The sequence below is a fragment of the Balaenoptera borealis genome (genome assembly GCF_965194805.1).
Source record: "Balaenoptera borealis genome assembly, chromosome: 13".
NCBI lineage: Eukaryota > Metazoa > Chordata > Mammalia > Artiodactyla > Balaenopteridae > Balaenoptera > Balaenoptera borealis.
In genome coordinates this window covers 37395287-37415039 of record NC_138870.1, presented here as the reverse complement: position 1 = coordinate 37415039, position 19753 = coordinate 37395287, and the positions used below count along the sequence as shown (strand labels likewise).

At 36.1% G+C, this 19753-nt stretch overlaps 1 protein-coding gene across 16 annotated transcripts in view; it reads right to left on the bottom strand.

Moving 5' to 3' along the window:
• The window catches only part of TMEM117 (transmembrane protein 117), a 536620-nt gene that overhangs the window by 81951 nt on the left and 434916 nt on the right, over positions 1 to 19753 (bottom strand). For 9 of the 16 annotated variants that reach the window (XM_082349440.1, XM_082349442.1, XM_082349429.1 and 6 more), the window contains one exon: positions 15735 to 15894. In XM_082349440.1, the coding sequence (XP_082205566.1) occupies positions 15735 to 15894 (160 nt within the window). The other 7 variants (XM_082349435.1, XM_082349441.1, XM_082349427.1 and 4 more) reach the window with 3 other exon arrangements.

Sequence of the window (19753 nt, the reverse complement as noted above, 5' to 3'; positions counted from 1 at the left end):
AGAGGATGTGCAGCCAGGCATGGAATAATACAGAGTGTAACACAAATAGCTCCTTTATGGTTCCAGAGCACAGCAAAAGTCAGAGGCTTTCAATTCATTTATAGGACTAAAGTAAAGAGGATAAAAATTAGCAGGAAAAAAGGTGACACACATCTCACTTAGAAGTACATTTGCAAAACTGATTCAGTGGTTTATTATAAATAATGCACTGTCACAAAGTGGGATATACTCTAGTGATGTAAGGATGGGTCAAAGTAAGAAATCTATTCTCACAGTTTATTATATTAAGAGTTCAAAGTGTAAAACATACTAAAAGAAAACACATCTGTGATAATCTCCCATGATATTGAAAAGCTGCTTTATTTTATAAAAATTCACCATAAATTCCTGATAAAACTTAGAAAACACTTTTCTTAATGTGTTAGACACCAACAGCAAAAATGAAACTTAATGGTCAAATGAACGTGTAAGGAAAAAAACCTAGAACCTTAATAATAAAATAGGATCACTTTGTCCCAGCTTACCCTTCCCCCTCCATGTGTGCTCAAGTCCATTCTCTACATCTGCATCTTTATTCTTGTCCTGCCCCTAGGTTCTTCAGAACTTTTTGTTTGTTTGTTTTTAGATTTCATATATATGTGTTAGCATATGGTATTTGTTTTTCTCTTTCTGACTTACTTCACTCTGTATGACAGTCTCTATGTCCATCCACCTCACTACAAATAACTCAATTTTGTTTCTTTTTATGGCTGAGTAATATTCCATTGTATATATGTGCCACATCATCTTTATCCATTCATCTGTTGATGAACACGTAGGTTGCTTCCATGTCCTGGCTATTGTAAATAGAGCTGCAATGAACACTGTGGTACATGACTCTTTTTGAATTATGGTTTTCTCAAGGTATATGCCCAGTAGTGGGATTGCTGGGTGAAAGAATGGCATGGACATACATACACTACCAAATGCAAAATAGATAGCTAGTGGGAAGCAGCCACATAGCACAGGGAGATCAGCTTGGTGCTTTGTGTCCACCTAGAGGGGTGGGATAGGGAGGGTGGGAGGGAGACGCAAGAGGAAGGAGATATGGGGATATATGTATATGTATAGCTGATTCACTTTGTTATAAAGCAGAAACTAACACACCATTGTAAAGCAATTATACTCCAATAAAGATGTTTAAAAAAAAAAAGATAAATAATAAAATAGGATCAGCTCATGAGCTGGATGTTCATAAAGCAATTTTAATATCCATCAAATATCTAGCAGAAGGAAATAAACTCTAACTAACAATGAAAAAATTGAAACACAGTAAGATATTTTTGACCTTTGGACTAGCAAAAGGTTTAAAAGATCAATAATACCCAATATTAGCAAAGATGTGGAGAAAGATATATTAGTTTCCTATTACTGCTATAAAAAGTTACTACAAACTTGGTGCCTTAAAACAACACAAATTTGTTATCTTATAGTTTTGGAGGTCAAAATTTCAAAATGGTTCGTATGGAGCTAAAATCAAGGTGTTGGAAGGGCTGTCTTTGTTCTGGAAGCTCTAGGAAAAATCCATGTCCTTGCCCTTTTCTGATTCTAGATGCTGCCTGCATTGCTTGGCTAATTGGCCCTCTTCCTTTATCTGCAAAGCCAGCAGTGTTGGGCCAAGTCTTTTTCATGTTACCATGTCTCTGGTTCTGCCTCCCCTTTCCTCTTTTAAAGACCTTTATAATTACATTGGGCCCTCCTGGGTGTTCTAGGAAAATCTCCCTATTTTAAGGTCAGCTGACTGGAAACGTTAATTCCAGTGCAAACTTAACTTCCCTTTTCCATATACTTTAACATATTTGGAGGTTCCAAGGATTAGGATGTGAATATCTTTGTGTGTGTGCGTGTGCATGTGTGTGTGTGTGCAGTGGTGGGAGGGCATTATTCTGCCTACCATGCCAGGTATTTTTAGTCACTGTTGGTAGTGTATATATTGTCATAATCTTTCTGGCAGATTGGCTTTAAAATATCCCTGAAGCTTACTGTGCATCATGGGACTATGTTTGTATATTAATTCGATTTACAAATTCCCTATAGCACAGCTTTAAAACAGATCTCAAAAGAAGTATTGAAAATATTTACACTGGCCCACCTCCATCAAGTTTGGTGGTGGATGATCTACCCTTTCTGACTTCATAAGCAAGTTACAATCATTCAGAGATGGAAATAATTGTCTAAAACATTCAAAAACACATCAGACTTATTCTTACTGCGAGATGAGGAAGTCAGAAAGCCATTTTAGTGGTGAGATGAAGTGTCTCATGAATTTGAACAGAAAGAGTGAGACTGCTAAACACTCTAGATCTTTGAGAATTAATAATTTAAAAAAGAAGTTCCATTATTCATTTAAGAATTTATCTCATTGGGACCATCTCAGAAAACACACATTGTATTATCAAGAGAACTCTAGAGCTCAAACAGAAAATGTTCTTGAGCTGCTAACCATACAAATGCAGAAAGAACTAACACCTGGACCATGCTGAGGATGATAGGTTTAGTGTCTTCTCCATGACAAGGCTTGTCTGGTAAACATCATCAACTTATTTTATTCTAATCAAATTATGTCTTTTTTATAGTTCATTGTCCTCCAGATCATATGGCTAGAGATTTTTCCAGTTAGAACATCTTATATTATTAGAATCCCTTTTTCAAGTTCTCTCACTTTACCTTGTTAAAATCTACAAATTTTTTCCTCTCTTCATCAAAATAAACCATAACTTTTTATAACTGTATTATAAAAATTTAGTAAATATATATTTAAATGTATATCTGTCACTAAGTTTGAACCTTTGAGTGATTCTATATTAAGATACAAAACAGACTGATGTTATTATTAATATTACATAGTTCTGAGTTGAAAATAGATGGTTGCTATTTTTATAAATTAATAAAGTATCATGGACTCTCTATGACTGAATTTAGGATTATGAGCTTTTAAAGTTTTAAAGTGTTAATTCATTTGGTGTAGTTTTCTCACCCATAATAATAGACGGTTTTACTCCTAATGTGAAAGTCAGTTGTAGTTCTCCATCACTCCATCCATAAGGAAGCCCTTCTGGGGGAGTCACCATGTCTCTCCTAACAACAGTGACAGGGTAAATCAAGGCTCAGTCATAATATTCTTACCTCTTTTCCTTCTTTCAGGGATTAGGAAAAATATAGCAGGTCTGTCATGCTCAGAATCTCTTTCTGATGACTTTTCAATCAGGACTTTTCTAGCCTGTTTCATATTACAGGGAGGAGCAATCATAGCACCAAAATTTCTTACTCTTTTAGCCTCTTTTGTACCTGTCTGTAAGTGGTACGCTAATAGCAGTCATGGAGGACACCAGTTTCAACTAGGAGAGTCTACCTGAGCAAAAACTGGGCTCAGGGAAATACACAGTATAGTCAGAACAAAGACTCTACTCTGGGTCTATGATGGTTGTGTCTTGCAAAATATAAAGAAAATTGAATTAGATGATAAATATTTCTAGAACCTACACCAAATTTAATGTATAAGTTGTCTAATATCAACAAAACCTTAAATAAGCCCTGTAAAAACAAATATTTCAATTTCTGATCAATACAAATACAATTCTCACTAGAAAACTTATAAGTAGCTCATACAAGTACACTGACCCCAAAGCCTAAAAAAAAATTACTTTTATTTGCAAATATTATAAAAATTTTCATTTAAAACATGTTTATTGAGTCCCAGCAACCTGTCAGGTACTGGTCTAGGAACTGGCCTAAGTTTAACCAACATCTGTTGAATATTCTCTGTTTGAACTAACTATTCCACACAGTTCTCACAACTTTTCAGTGAAATAGTTATATACATACAAATGAATAAATGTAATGCAATAGGGGAATAACTGTAATTGAAATTTATAAAAATTTCCATGGACATATAAGAAAAGAAGCACTTAGTTTATCTGAGAGAGGCAGATGAGGCTTCACAGAGAAGATAGCATTTAAGCTGAGGGTTGAAAGATGGCGGAGGGCAACCAAGCATGTGCATTGAGGAGAGACTCTTGCATTGCATGTGCAAAGGCCTGTGCCGTGAGGAAAGACTTTACCAATTTGGTAATCAATAGATATTTAAGAATTAACGGAATATAAAATGTAAAGGGTGGGGATCAGGGAGGAAAGGGAAGGTGTCAGCCAGGAATAGGTAAGCAGCAAGGCATGGACTAGGTGATAAAAGGCCCAGTATAGCATGGGAATGAATTTCTATTTGAAGAATTTTGAGGATCAAATTTTTATGTTAAAAAGATTATTTTGGAGAAATGGGGTTAGCCTAAAAGAAGCAAAATACTATTGTACTCATGTAAGTGAAAGTTGATGGTACCCTGCACTGAGGAAGAGGTTTATTAAAGGGTCTAAAGGAGAAACAAATTCAAGAGATGTTTAGCAAAAAGAACACATAAGCTTGACTGTTGGCTGGAAGATATGTGAGAGAGAGAGACATCTTTTATATTTCCCAATTTTTTTTTATTTGAGTGACTGAGTTGATAGCAGTCTGAGGGATTCATGATTGGTTGGTTTTAAACATGATAAACCAGAGAAGCCCATGGAACATCTAGGCAGATATAGCCAGTGGGCAGTTAGATATCCAGGTCTGAAATTCAGCAGAGGCATCTGGACTTGGGAAATATTAGAGAAAAATCAGTCTATACGGACTTGAAGTCATGGTGGTGGATGAAACTGCCTTGGAAAAATAGCTGGGAAGAAAAGATAAAGAGTCTAGGACAGGGTCTCAGAGTATACTGATGTTTAAAGGTAGTAAGAGGAAGGGGATTTGACAAATGGGATTGAAAAGAAAGAGACATATAGTTTGGCTTTGAACCAATACAGAGGTAGTTCCATGGAAATCAAAAAACGGAAGAATTTCAAATGTTTAATAATTGAGGCAGTCGTAAGATAAAGCAAATGCCCCCTTGAGATCTTATTTCTACACTTACTCATTACATGTAAAGATCCACTAATTTTCATCCACTAATTTTTGATTTCATGTGTAATCAAAACGTACCTTGGCCTCTACAACCTTGTCCTTCCCCTGAATCTTGTCCAGAAGCCCATCTTGAATTGCAAAAGCAGGATGGGGCTGGGGGAAAATAATGCCAAAAGGATTGGAGAATATATATTTTAACTGAAATTTTCTTGGGAATCTGGGTATAACATTGCATATGATAGAACAAAACTTTTCAGAAAATCCTCTCTCTCCCAAGTTCTATTAGCTGTAGCAGCTGCCACCTCTATGTATTCTCTCCTTCTTTCCCCACAACAACTCCTTCCAACCTTCTGGCTCCTACTGTCCTACTGCATAAGCAGGAACTGCCTCTATGTCCTTGAGTTTCCTAATTTTGCATCCATACCTATCAATCTATTCATTAAAACAAAGGATATTCCTTGGTACCTATTCACTTTAGAAGGAATGAAAAGAATTATAAACAACTAATTTACTAATTCTCTTTTTTTTCCCAGACATACTTTTGTGTAGAAATTAATTTTGTTATAAAACTGAGAAATATATACCTCTTTGGTTTCATGCTATTCCTATACTTTAGATCTTACTCAACTTGCCAAATAAACGTATGCAGCTATTGAAATCAAACAAAGATTAAATAAATGGTAAGCATCTCAGACATAAATACATTTTCAGCAAAGGGATATTTATAAAATATATTTTCATCAAAAATTAGAGAAAAATGCACCACGTACATATTTGATGTTAACTGTTCAGCTTTTCACAGTATGCACCACAGGAATGATGTATTTTTATAGGAGAAATGCAAAATTCTGAACAATTAATCAACTGCAATAAATTCCAAGTACCATCTGGAAATTTGGAATTTTCTTGGGTTTCTTTTATGTATAGCCATCTGAATCGTAGTAACTATAGACATTCACTTATTTCTAGGGCATTACCTTAGAGCAGTGAGCTTCAGAGAAATCACATTTAGGCTAAATAAAAACGCATATTCACAGGCCAAATCCTCTAGTACTTCTGATGCCACTAGCTGTAAGAAGAAGACCCAAGAATCTGCATTTTAAACCGGCTTCTAGGTGACCATGGTCACAAGGATCATCTGTAATGCCTAATCCCCTGGTACCACTGCACACATACAAAGCCAGAAACTTCTGGCAATCTTCCTATAGCCAGAGAATTCACATTTTTTGTAAGAATTTTGGTGATTTTTATGATCAGGTAAGGGTTTGAATCATCCCCTTAGCATACATCTCTTTTAGAATATTATGGCTGCAATGCACTGAGACTCCAACTTCTTTATATACCATCACATTATTATAGTTTTCTTTAGCTAAGATCAAAACAAGCCTGAATGATTAATTGTAATGCAAAGCATAACTCTGAAACTTCTTTCCAACCAAATTATTTTCTTCTATCCAGATTATGTAATTTCAATATGCAAAAATATCTCACTTCAAGGGCCTTTTTAAAACTATCATAAAAATAACATGGGTCAGGAAAATATTGTCATGCCAGAGATGAGAAAATGGATTCCTAGACATGAAGTGACTTAACCAAGATCACACTCTAAGAAATAGAGCAAAGGAAACCATAAGCAAGACGAAAAGACAAACCTCAGGATGAGAGAAAATAGTTGCAAAGGAAGCAACTGACAAAGGATTAATCTCCAAAATACACAAGCAGCTCATGCAGCTCGATAACAACAACAACAAAAACAACCCAATCAAAAAATAGGCTGAAGACCTAAATAGACATTTCTCCAAAGAAGATATACAGATTGCCAACAAACACATGAAAAGATGCTTAACATCACTAATCATTAGAGAAAGGCAAATCAAAACTACAATGAGATATCACCTCACACCGGTCAGAATGGCCATCATCACAAAATTTACAAATGATAAATGTTGGAGAGGGTGTGGAGAAAAGGGAACCCTCATGCATTGTTGGTGGGAATGTAAATTGATACAGCCACTACAGAGAACAGTATGGAGATTCCTTAAAAAACTAAAAATAGAACTACCATATGACCCAGCAATTCCATTATTGGGCATATACCCAGAAAAAACCATAATTCAAAAAGACACATGCACCCCAATGTTCACTGCAGCTCTATTTACAATAACCAGGACATGGAAGCAACCTAAATGTCCATCAACAGAGGAATGGATAAAGAGGATGTGGCACATATATACAATGGAATATTACTCAACCATAAAAAGGAACGAAATTGGGTCATTTGTAGAGACATGGATGGACCTAGAGAGTGTCAGACAGAGTGAAGTAAGACAGAAAGAGAAAAGCAAATATCGTATATTAACGCATATATGTGGAATCTGAAAAAATTGGTATAGATGATCTTATCTACAAAGCAGAAAAAGAGACATAGGTGTAGAGAAAAACGTATGGATACCAAGGGGGGAAGGGGGGGGGGTGGGATGAATTGGGAAATTGAGATTGACATATATACACTATTGATACTATATATAAAATAGATGACTAATGAGAACCTACTGTATAGCACAGGGAACTCTACTCAGTCTTCTGGGGTGACCTAAATGGGAAGGAAATCCAAAAAAAGAGGGGATATCTGTATACATATAGCTGATTCACTTTGCTGTAAAGTAAAAACTAACACAACATTGTAAAGCAATTATACTCCAATAAAAATTTTTTTAAAAAAAGAGAAAAGAAATAGAGTCCTGGCTCTAGTCTATTGCAGGAGTGTTCCCTTCATTCACCAAGCTTCCTGCCACATGTCAAGTGCTTTGCTTTGGACATTACTTGTGTATATTACTTAATTTGATATGCACAATACTACAAGGTCTGAAAAATGTATGGGCTTTGGAGTCATACAGTTCTGTTTTTTAATCTCCATTCCCCTGAAGCCAGACTCTATCTGTGTACCTTGGGCAATTCCCATCTTCATTTGTAAAATTATAGATAATAACAATGTGAATCCTGTAGGGGGGTTTGAGAAGATTAAAAAAGATATAGTGTGTCTAAGGCATCAAGGTCATAGTAAGTGCTCAGTGAATGCCAGTCTTTTACATTTCTTTCTACCTCCCTGCTTCCTTGTCTCCCTCCATCCCTGTTTTCTTTTTAGTCCAGTTATGTTTCCATTGCACACTCTGCCCTTCTTCATAGCTTGTTCCTCATTTCCACTATGAAACGTTCTCACTATGGTCTCCTAGTATTAGACCCAATTTCTAGTCTAACTAGACTAGACTGCACTTTGAGCCACTTGCTGCATAGTATTTCTTGAATGTTCAAATCCAGAGTTAATGGACCTTTGACTTAGAAACTACCTGTCAGATGGTCTCCACTAGATTTTGCTCTCTCAAGGCTGCACCCTTGAAAGCAGCTCCCACTATGGGAAGAGTGTGGACAGCAGGTATACCAAACACAGGGGAGCAGGGAGAAGTCTTCGAGTATCAGGTCCTGCTTGTGGGTCAACTGGTGGGGCCACATCCTCTTCATTACCTCCTCCAACAAACCTATAAAGCTCTGACCTGAAGTATAATACTCTGTTTGAAACCTGCCCCAGTGAAGCTGAGGGCTGGATGGAATGACCGACCATGTCAGTCTTCAACATTGCACTTTTTTTGTCATGTACTGTTGATGCAATGACAAGTGGCAACACTACACAAGACATCCAGGGAGAACGGTGATACACACACACAAAGATGGGGTGGAGGCCAGGGCTGGAAAACTTTTTCAGGATGATGAGCAAGCACTGATCATTCCACAGCACCTGGAAACAATGCATCCACTGGAAAAATACTAATTTATGGGAGATCTATTTTGCTGCCTCAGCATGGCTTTGAAAAAATTACTGCTCATGTGCAATAGTATAGAATTTATATCTTCCCAGTTTTTTAAACACATTCTAGCTCTGTTTTAAAAAAAATACCTCAGGGTTTGAAGCATTTAAACGGGGCTAAAATTTGAATGTCTCTGTTTTCCGCTCGCTTAACCAAATCTTATAATTCCTTCAAGCTACATTCTCCCCACATTATCCATAAAGACTTGCGTGATCTTTCCTGCTCACAATAATTCCTCATAGAACTTACTGCCTGTTTCAAAATTGTGATCTATTTCATAGGTTAAGCAGACTATTAGTTTCATTTTTGAGTGAGTGTATTTGTCACACCAGTACCCATGATTGGATGCTAAATTTTGTTTTGCCTGATAACCCCAATGCTTCCAACTCACCTATTACCTTCTGCCAAATGTTCTTGATACCTTGGGTCACCTGCCAAGGCCTGTTCTCTGGCATCTCCTGCCCACTTGGCTGGCCTCCATCAGGCTGCATGAACATGACTTATTGTGGTAAGTCTGTCTGCTATGTGGAGACCAGTTTCTGGGACCACTAATAAATATATTGATTTATATCTGTATATATATAAATATATAACAGTCTGTCTACCCACTGGACCAACAATGATGTCAGAAGCACAAAATGGTGACAGTAAATAAAGTTGCGATTCAACCTCTTAGACACATATCATGAAGAGAACAGGCATTTATGGTTAATCTAGGAACTATTTAAAGGATTAACCCTTATTCCATGTCGTCATGTGGGACCCATAACAGAAATTACCATTACTGCATTTTCAAATAGGAGGGTAGACCTTGCATAAGAAAAATAAAGATGCAAAATAAATGTGAAGAGGAACTTTAAATACTTTGAAGAAAGCTATATAAAGTATGCCCAAAGCTGAAGAACATGTTAAAACTGGTGGACAGACATTTAAACAACCCTTTCTAAGTAACCTGTAAGCAAAACAGTTGAAATAACTTATCCTAAAAATATATGACCACTGGTCAAAACACTATGGCTCTTTAATTAAAATAGTTTCACACTTGTTGCTCTGCCCTACGTTCTAAAGGAACTGATTCCACTTTCAAAAATTATGACCTCAAAAGAAGTGCCCTACTAAAGTCAGGTCAACAGAGTTTTAAAGTCTACCAAGAGGCATAATGTCTATTTTTTTTAAAACTAGTCAATCCGCTTCTAAGAATGAGTCACGAAACAGAAAAAAAAAAAAATTTAGATTTTTAGATGTTACACAGTGAGATGTTTGTTGAATGTAATTTTCATAATTATTTTTTCAGTGCGTTAAGAATTAATGCACTGAAATATTTTCAGGACTTTTCAGGAAATATCACTTCTCTCTACATGCTTTCCAACTAGTCCAAAGAGTCCTTTTTAACACTTAACTGAGCATTTTATTCAAATTTTTATTTGGATATTTAATTACTGTGGGATCATACTTCAGTGGATATGACCTAATCTAATAGTATTGATGGTTCATTCTCTTGCTGTTGGTAAACACTTTACTTCTTGAAAAATCTCATGTTCTTTGGCTTTCCTGAAATAATGTTATGTTCATTCCTTTATTCTTTCATTCAGCAAAATATTTATGGTAAAGCTGCAATGTACTGAACATGAGTTAGCTGTGGGAATGAAAAAATACATTTCCTCTCCTTGAGCTCATATGTTACAGGGGAAAGGTAGGTATGTAGGTACAAAGATAATAGGCAGGTATATAGATAAATTACAAGGGAGGTATTGAAAAGATGTATCCACAGTGTTTTCACACATATATTCACCAAAATATGATCCTTGAATCTTTTTTCTTCTCCTTAAAAGCCTCTCTTCTAAAAGATTTCTCTCATCACCTTGAAGCACATAAAGCTATTACATATATGATGTGTATTTTATCTATATTATGTATCTATTTATATACGTAATATACATAAATCTAAGATATACACACACACACACACACACAAGATAATGCAAGAAGCTTTCTAGGGGAGAGGCTGTTAAAGAAAAGAACGGTTCAAGGATACATATATATGTGTAAAACCTTCCCATAGTTAGCTATAAACTCTAGCAATTTAGCTCACAACTGTGTCCACCTCCTGGGCACTTTGTTCAGCAGATGCTATCTTGATGCTAGGCCACATTGGTCCAGTTGTGAAACTGAAGAGTTTTTTAATCTCCTTAAACCAATCTGCCAGAGTTCAGTTACGTAAAGCATTTATGAGAAACTTGTCCATAGATATAACTTCATCAGCCTCCGTGGTCATCACCACTGCCTAATCCTGCCACCTCCCACACACACTGGCTCCTGCACTCGTTCCTGCCTGTATCCATCTTTCTGGCTTCTCACCTCTCCTCCTCCTCCTCCTCCATCTCCTCCTCTCTCTTCCCTCTCTCACTCTCTCTCTTCTTGTCTAGTAAAAAGCCCAGAATGTTCTTTAGCTTATGAAGAGAAACTTCCTTCTTCTAAAGCCTTCATATCAGGAAACAGATCCTGGCAGCGTGGTTTAGTTGAATTTAAAAGTGTGAGGTAGGAATTTTTACTTTCTACCTGAACCATTCATCTAAATAAAGATAGTCTTTCTCAAATGCCTCTACTTTTCTACTCCTATTTATTCTATTAAACTGTGAATTCCTCTCTGCAGCTACAAACTCCTGTGCGGTGTGTCACTGATCTTTGATCTCCCTTCCCCCTGTCCCCCGTCTCCAGCACCGTGTTCAGTGCACACTAGAAATGAATCTGTGAACAATTTCTGAACTTAATGAAACAAAATTGATTCTTACCTTGATGATTATGATACTACTCCCAGCTAGAAAATTTTTCTTGTTCATTGCTCTGCTTTTTCAAATTCTAGCTGCCTGTCCTTCTAATCTAATCTCTTCTCTGAAGCTTTCCCTTACTACCCTGGCTACACGTCTACACTGCTCTCGCTCTCTCTCTTTTTTTTTTTTTGGTGAACTCCTAAGACACATTTTTGTTCTTTGCTTACTCTATAACATGTTGTATCTTTAATTCTTATATGTCTTAGGTATACCTTTTCTTCAATCTAGCAGAAAAGATGAGTAGGTGGGATAGAACTGCAAATTAAATACTTATGCAAGGAATTAAAGGAGTATATAAAAGTTAAATGACATAATTATAAATATTAAACGAATTTGAGATAAGATTTCCTCAGAGGGAAGTGTTCTTTACAATTTACTTCTTATGTTCTGTAGTAATGTGTGATTTATATGAGTCATGTTATACTTTACTGGCATCTGTTTATGCCTTAGTTCTAGTGAATTTCCTAAAACTACAGAAATATGTGATACAACAAATAGTTTTCACAATAAACGTACAAAAATTCTATTTAAAATATTCATAAAAATAAATAATTGCACTTTCTCTAAAAGTATTCAGAATTGGTCTACTAATTTTGTTAAAATAAAATCTTTACAGCAGTAGTATCATATTCTAATGGTTTCTTTTCTTTTTTTTTAACCAAACATTAAAATCTCTTTCAATCATAAGTTGAATTTTCCTACCATTAGAAAAGCCTAGGGTCTATTGCTTTTCAATCACTTAATTCTAATGAGGGAAAACCTTTCAGTGAAACTACTGCCTCCATTTCCACCAATTTTGCTACTTTTCTATTGCTCTTTTGTCTAAAATATGTGAATATAAAGTGGATTAGATCAGAGTTTAGTTGGTTATGGACTTGTTAGGACATTTGTATTAGATATTTTTAAAAAGCTTGACTATATATGGCTTCTGGGGCTGTTTCCTTAAATTCACTCTCTCACCACATGCACTAGTTCCTTGCACTTCAACATGATGCTCCCAGAGGGGGACAGAGTTTGCATGAGACTCAATGCTGAAATGCCACTTCTTTATCCTCATCAAGCAGTTATTACTCTGGGCCTATTGCCGCCCATGTAAGGCTCTGTGCTAGAGAGGGTCCAGGGATATATCATTATAAGCTATGGTTTCTGCTCTATAGAGCAGGAAAAGGTGAAATGCTGATCATGCAGTTCAGGTAAAATGTGCTGCAGGACTTGCAAGGAGGAATTCATCCCCTGGCTTTACTGAGGGCATTGGAATGGTCTTCAATGGTAAAGTCTAAATGAGCAGAGCAGGAGAGAGACACAACCTGGGGAGGAAACAGAGGCTCACAGACATCCTGGAATAAGCATGCTGTGGTTGGGGCCAAGCAACAACCCTCAGGGCTGGGTAGAGCCAGAGCACAGAAGATATGGGAGAAAACACAGCCAAGGGCAGACTGAGGAGAGCCCTGAGAGAGAGCTCCTAGAGTCTGGACTTCATTCTCCAACAATGGGAGTCACTGACAATATTTTTGGTTGAAAAGTGACATATACAACATGGCATTTCAGCTTGGAAGCTTAGGAAGGTGAGCTGTGTAGGGCGTGTGGGACAAGGCGACATTTGGAGGCAGAAGGTTTCACTGGAAATTATTTTACAATAGTATAGAGGAGAGCCAGGACTGGAGTGGTGGCAGAGAAATGAGCAGGAAAGATATGGCTACAAGAGACATAACAAACGATGAATCGATAGGCCTGGCTTGCTGACCAGGTGTTGGGGGAGAGAGAAAAGGAGTTAACAGACCTACTTTGGGGGCCCCATTTTCAACTCCTCCTTGTATTAATTTGGTTTGTGAGGCCCAATCTCTCCCCCTTTTTCTCTGGGACTGCTTCACCCCCAGTCAGTTCACAGATGGATACAGGACAATCCAGTCCCTGCTATTCCTTCCCTAGAATCCAGAATTAGACCCGACAGCCAAGAGTAGTCTCCCTCTGAGGTGTTGGCTATGGCCATCTTCTTCTACGTGAACTGGAAAGCTGAAAAAGCTGCTTTACAGTAAGAGAGAAAAAGAAAGCAGAAGTGAAAGAAAAAAAAAGATGAAAGATGGAGAATAAGAGCTAGGGGTTCCCTGTTACACTTTAGTCTCTGCTTTCATGTGTCCCTAAAATGCTACTGCATCCCTCCACTTTAATTATGCAGGGCATCCTTATAAGGCAGTAATACATTTCCCTCTTTGATTAAGCTGGCTTGGCAGTGTTATTGTTACTTGTAGCCAAAATGGTCCAAACTGATATATTCCTCAGCAGGGGCCCTCCATCTTCAGTCAACTGGTGCTCTGGCCACTCTGTAAACACTTCAGGACTTTACTGACTCCACATTTTCACGCCATTTCCTTCATCTAGAATGCCTTTCCCTTCCAAATCCTGCTGACTCTGCCTGCATAAATCCTGACTATCCTTCCTTCCATCTGTCTTTATGAAGTACTTTTTGAGTGAGTCCATAATATCTGCAAATTTTAATGTTACATTTTCCCACTTCAAGTCCCTGATTTTAGTGAACCTATTGCAAGAATAATTAAAACTATATAACGAGGGTAAAAGACGGTGGATGGTAGTAGGAGATCAGGAAATTTCTGCTCTCACATATACAAATTTAAACAAATTAAAAGATAACGGTCTACTTGGCTACTAATACCTTTGACTTTAAGATGGGTTCAAAGAGGTACCAGTAGGCCACTTGGCCAAAGCAAATATTTTACATATAATAGTATATTAGTTAGGAGGAGTACTAGATGAAAAAAGATAAAATAGCCTTTAAAAAGTAATGCACGACATTATTGCATAAGTTCTATAAATTCAATTTTATAAATATCCAGAGGAGGTCCTATAGCAAGTGAGAGACAGATATGGAACCTTCCCAATGCTTCCTTACTCAAAGTCCAGGTCTTTCTTCACTATGCTAAACTATCCCATGGGAAATAAAAAAAGGAATACATCAATTTTTAGATGAGACAAAGAATTCAACTTCATTTAATTTTTAAAAACAATAATGTATTTTAAATCATCATCTATTAAAATAATAATATACTCTAGGAACCATCTTGAGCCTCACACCTCGGCTATGTTATATACCAAAAAAACCCCAAAACCAAAACAAAACAAAAACATGCCAGATTGTTATTCTCTTTCAAAACACTAACACTAAAACACTTAATCTCTTATAAAGGCCTCTCTTTGCCTGTAGCAATGAGAAAACCAATCTGCTATCCTGTGAAATCTCACATAAATTCAGAACACAATGAAGTTTACTTTCCCTTCAGCAATGGAGCCTTTGTTCTGGTCACTTACAATACCTCTGGAGAGGAAAACACAAAATTGCCTTATGAAAGCAATAAGAAAATGTCTAGCAAATGGAAGGGCATTTAATGAACAAGATAAAGTGCCAAGTAATATAGTTAATGTCTCTTTCCTCTCGATTCAGAGGAACACCCCTAAGACCTCAAAGCATTCACAGCAGAAGATTACACGAGTAGCACTGGTGAGCACGATGCCATTGTACAAAGAATCTGTTGCTAAGCAGGGCAGAAATATTGTTTACATGAAAATGGAATGATCTCTGGTGAATACTGAAAGAAAGTGATAATTTCCATAACCAGAAAAAGCATTTTTATATTATTCCATTTCAACTGCTCTAAAACCCTAAGTTGCTTTGGCAATTGCTTATCCCTGCTTTGTTGGCTTATATCATCCTCATCTCTGCAGCTTTCCATTTACTAAATGGCAGGCTTATTTTTGTTTTGTTTTGTTTTTTTCCCTGAAGCTTTGGCAAAAATACCACAACTATTCTGTATGGTTTCCAGGGGCCACCTTTCAATGGTCATACAATGACTTTTTGGTGCCCTTCTCATAAAAGCCCAGTTGGTTTATCCTCTCAGTAAAATTGCTGAAAATATGATCAGAGAAGACTCCATTTACAGCAACTGTAAACTATGCATTTCTCTAGCTTTACGGAGCCTTTCACTGTACAATGTTTGTTTATTGAGAACAAAGCATGGAGTGGCTTCAGTGAGAGGAGGAAAATACACTTACCTGCATTACAATAAGGAGGTCAAAGACCAAGATGAAAGAAGCCAGGAAGGCTCTGGAAACTTCATCACTGGGCAAAAATCCCCGATTCAGCTTGTCCCAGCTGATCCAGTCAGTTGTAATGACAAGTACAACCACAGATGTCAGAGTGAAAAGAACCGTCCTGCAAGGAACAAGACACTCAGTAAAGAACATTAGATGTAATAATATAAACAGTGCAGAGTGCATGTGATCTCCTGTATTAAAAGTCTACCCCTTGCCAAGTACCTATCCTAAGGCATAGTCACCAAAGGAAGATGAAAAAAGAAGCAAATTAAAAGCTTTCTTTCAAAAGCAATTAGAAAAAAGTATGACAGCATCTCTTCCAAGATTTTCCCTAAAGGGCAATAAGGTAATGGTTATAGAACAAATAGTTAACAATAAAATATTACAAATAATCTTGGTTAGTGCAATATATGTCCCAAAGAGAGCATTGGTTGTAACTCTCATTACACATACATTGTTTTACTGAGGGTGGTGAACAAACATATATAGGAACATAAGGCAGATGGGTAAGGAAGTCTTTGGATTCCATGGTTATCCTACAAAAGAGACGGAAAATAGACTGGTCCCTTCATTATTCCCTAGCCTGATGAGCTCTGTAGAGGAACCACCTCTACGTGCCAACCACGTAGCCTCTTCTCCTCATGGTACTCATATCATAGATATCCTGTGGCCTAGTGACCTGTCCAGGTCACACCATGTCTAATCCTCCATCCGTCGTTATAAGATACTAGGGGCCTGAGATTTTTCTCTTACTTATTTTTGTAGCCCCCGTAAAATCTTACATAATTATATGCAGATAGAGTTCAAAGAATGTTTGTTGAAATTGTAGCAATTATCAATTAAGCTTTTTATAGAAATCAAAAAATATTTAAATTAGTCTTTAATATTGACATTCAAAGTAAATCGGAAATCTGGGCAGTGAAAATTGAATCTGTCAGAGAATTGTCCATAATGTTGTAAAGCCTCTGCTTTCAGAGCTATATTTGTATATAGAGATTGTTTTAAATTATAAAAAGGAAAATAAAGAACAACAAATATTTTGAAAATAATTTTAATGTAAAGGAATAAATAAATAAGAGAAAAGAAAAATGGAATAATATGAATCATTCTGGAATTCTCTTAACAATTGAACAGAATACAAATTTCTAAACTGAAATTTTGGCTTTCCTTTTCACAACTTTTTATTTGGAACAAGTTATACTCTGATAAAATAAGTATAATGAGCTCCTCTTTAGATTTTTCCCCCATGAATAGAAAAGATACATTTTTTTTTATTTTGGAAAATAAAATTTTTTTTAAAATTTACTTATTTTATTAAAATTGCAGACTCTCAAAAGAATTTGACTCATGATCTCCAAAACATAAATTAAAAATTATCTTTGCTACTGTTTAGAGTATCTTTGAGCATTTCCAGAAATTCAAATGGATTAAATGAGCATGGGAGAAATCCAAAATAATTATTAAAATACAATAGAAAGAAATTGCAAATATTATATAGTCAAACATAAGAATATTGGAATTTTAAACAAAATTTTCTCCAGGTTAAGTTGATTCATTTGTTTTTGTCTTTTTGAGTTTGATAAACTTCAAGGAAATTTGAATGCAATTACCACAATTTCTTTTGTCAACAAGGAATATAACAACTTCCATGAAGAACAGATAAATATTGACTATTCTTTGAATCTCCTTTTGGTAATAAGGGTATTTCCTCATCACTCTTGGCTTTTCATATGTGTGTTTCACAAGGATGCTATGAATATATATAATTCTTCAGGATGTACTGTATGACTGTACAGGTTGGTAAATGGTTGGGATCCCAATTCTCTCAAGCTCCCCCTTCTTTTCCTCCCCAGCTTCCTTCACAAGGCCCCACACCTTCCTGTTATCTAGCACTACAGGGTGAAGTCTTGGTGAAACATGGGTACTCTAGCACCTCACTCCAACTCTATGGCCAGCATCCATCCTATTGTTTCAAGCCTGTGGTTGACAGGTTAGTATATTTTTGATGTGGATCATTTTTAAAGTCTTTATTGAATTTGTTACAATATTGCTTCTGTTATTTTTTTTATGTTTTGGTTTTTTGGCCCCGAGGCATGTGGGATCTTAGTTCCCCAACCAGGGAAAAATGAACCCATGCCCCCTGCGTTGGAAGGCAAAGTCTTAACCACCGGAACGCCAGGGAAGTCCCGACAGGTTAGTATTTTTAATATCATCCCTGCATTTTTCCCAAGAGCTACTTGGAAACTTCTTTTTGTGAAGACAAATGACTACATTGGAATTCATACTCTAATGGTACTTTGTTGGTCTAGATATGTAAACTGATACTGTAAAATTAAATACTAATGCAGAGGAATATTTTTAGGTGACAAAATCTGAGATTTTGGAATAAGTGTTTGCTGAGCAATCACAAACCTCATCTATTACAAGATTTATAAAGGAGTTATTCTTTTTTTAAAATCTATTTTATTGAAGAATAGTTCATTTACAATGTTGCACTAATTTCTGCTGTACAGCAAAGTGATTTAGTTATACATATATATACATTCTTTTTCATATCCTTTTCCATTATGGTCTATCACAGGGTATTGAATATAGTTCCTTGGGCTATTCAGTAAGACCTTGTTGTTTATCCATTCTATATATAACTGTTTGCATCTGCTAATCTCAAACTCCCAATTCATCCCTCCCTTACCCCCTCCCACTTGGCAACCACAAATCTGTTCAAAGGAGTTATTCTTATTCATGCTAACAATATCATTGTGGATAAAGTCATTAAAATTAATCATTAAAACCCTGTGGTAATTAGAATTTATCATAAAGCCTGTTGTATAAGAGCTTCCTGAGGTCAAATCTGCACCAATTCATGTCTTAGATGTTTGCTTTATTTGATACATTTCATTTATCCAATATATAATAATACTCTTCCTAAGACCTTTTCATAGGTGTTTTCCTGGCTTTATTAAGTACTTCTGTTTTGACAAAGAGTATTGCTACAGATCTTAAGAAAAAGTTACTGGTAATATTTTATTACTCTAAAGGGAAATTAAAGGAGGTATTCTGCCCTATATTTAATATTTAATACTACAAAAAGAATAAAAATGACAATCATTAAATATGAATGCATACAGCTCAGAGAAAGAGCTGTAAAAATAAAGTCAAGAGAATGGAAAAAAGAAAAGGAGAAGGGGGACCAAAATACATTAATTGGTCATTCCACTTCCAAAATTATATTCAATGCCTTATCTAGATATAGGTATGGAAGCAAATGTATTGCTTGTGGTTTGTTTTTCTGAGCCACATCTTGTAAAATTGATAGACTTTACCATGCTATGATAATTCAGTTAAAACACCAGTTTAAAAGAGCCATGACTCAATTACAAATTACTGTTACAGTCATATGCCACTTGTAATGTGTCAGGGTCTGGTATAAGAGCTTTACACAAAATAGTATAATCCTTACTACAAGCCTACTGTCACTACCTCCAATTTACAAGTGCAGAGACTGAGTCACAGAAAGTTCAAATAACTGGACCTGAGTTAAAGACTTTATACATTATATAAGATATAAGATGATTCAAACCTAGGCTGGCTCATGACAATATGTGTCACAACCATTGTACGTATTGTCTCTCATAGGAAGCACTTGATTTTACACTCTTGTTACTAGGTCTGTAGCTAAGATTTCACTTATTTTCCATTTTTATTATAAGTATAATGTTGGAAAATTATCATCCAGGAGTACTTAATATTGAAAAGTAAAACTCACAGAGACTCTGACAAGGACTGACAGGAAACAGTTAAAAGGGATATTTTCATGGCAGTGAAAATGGAACCTCAGGGATGCTAATCTTCAATGCAGCACCCTTGGGTTTTTATTTAACCAGTATGGTTGAAAAGATGTTTACTCTGGATCACGATTCTTGGGAGTTTCAGCTTCTCTTTTTAAATAGCATCCAATTAAACAATTATCTGGATTA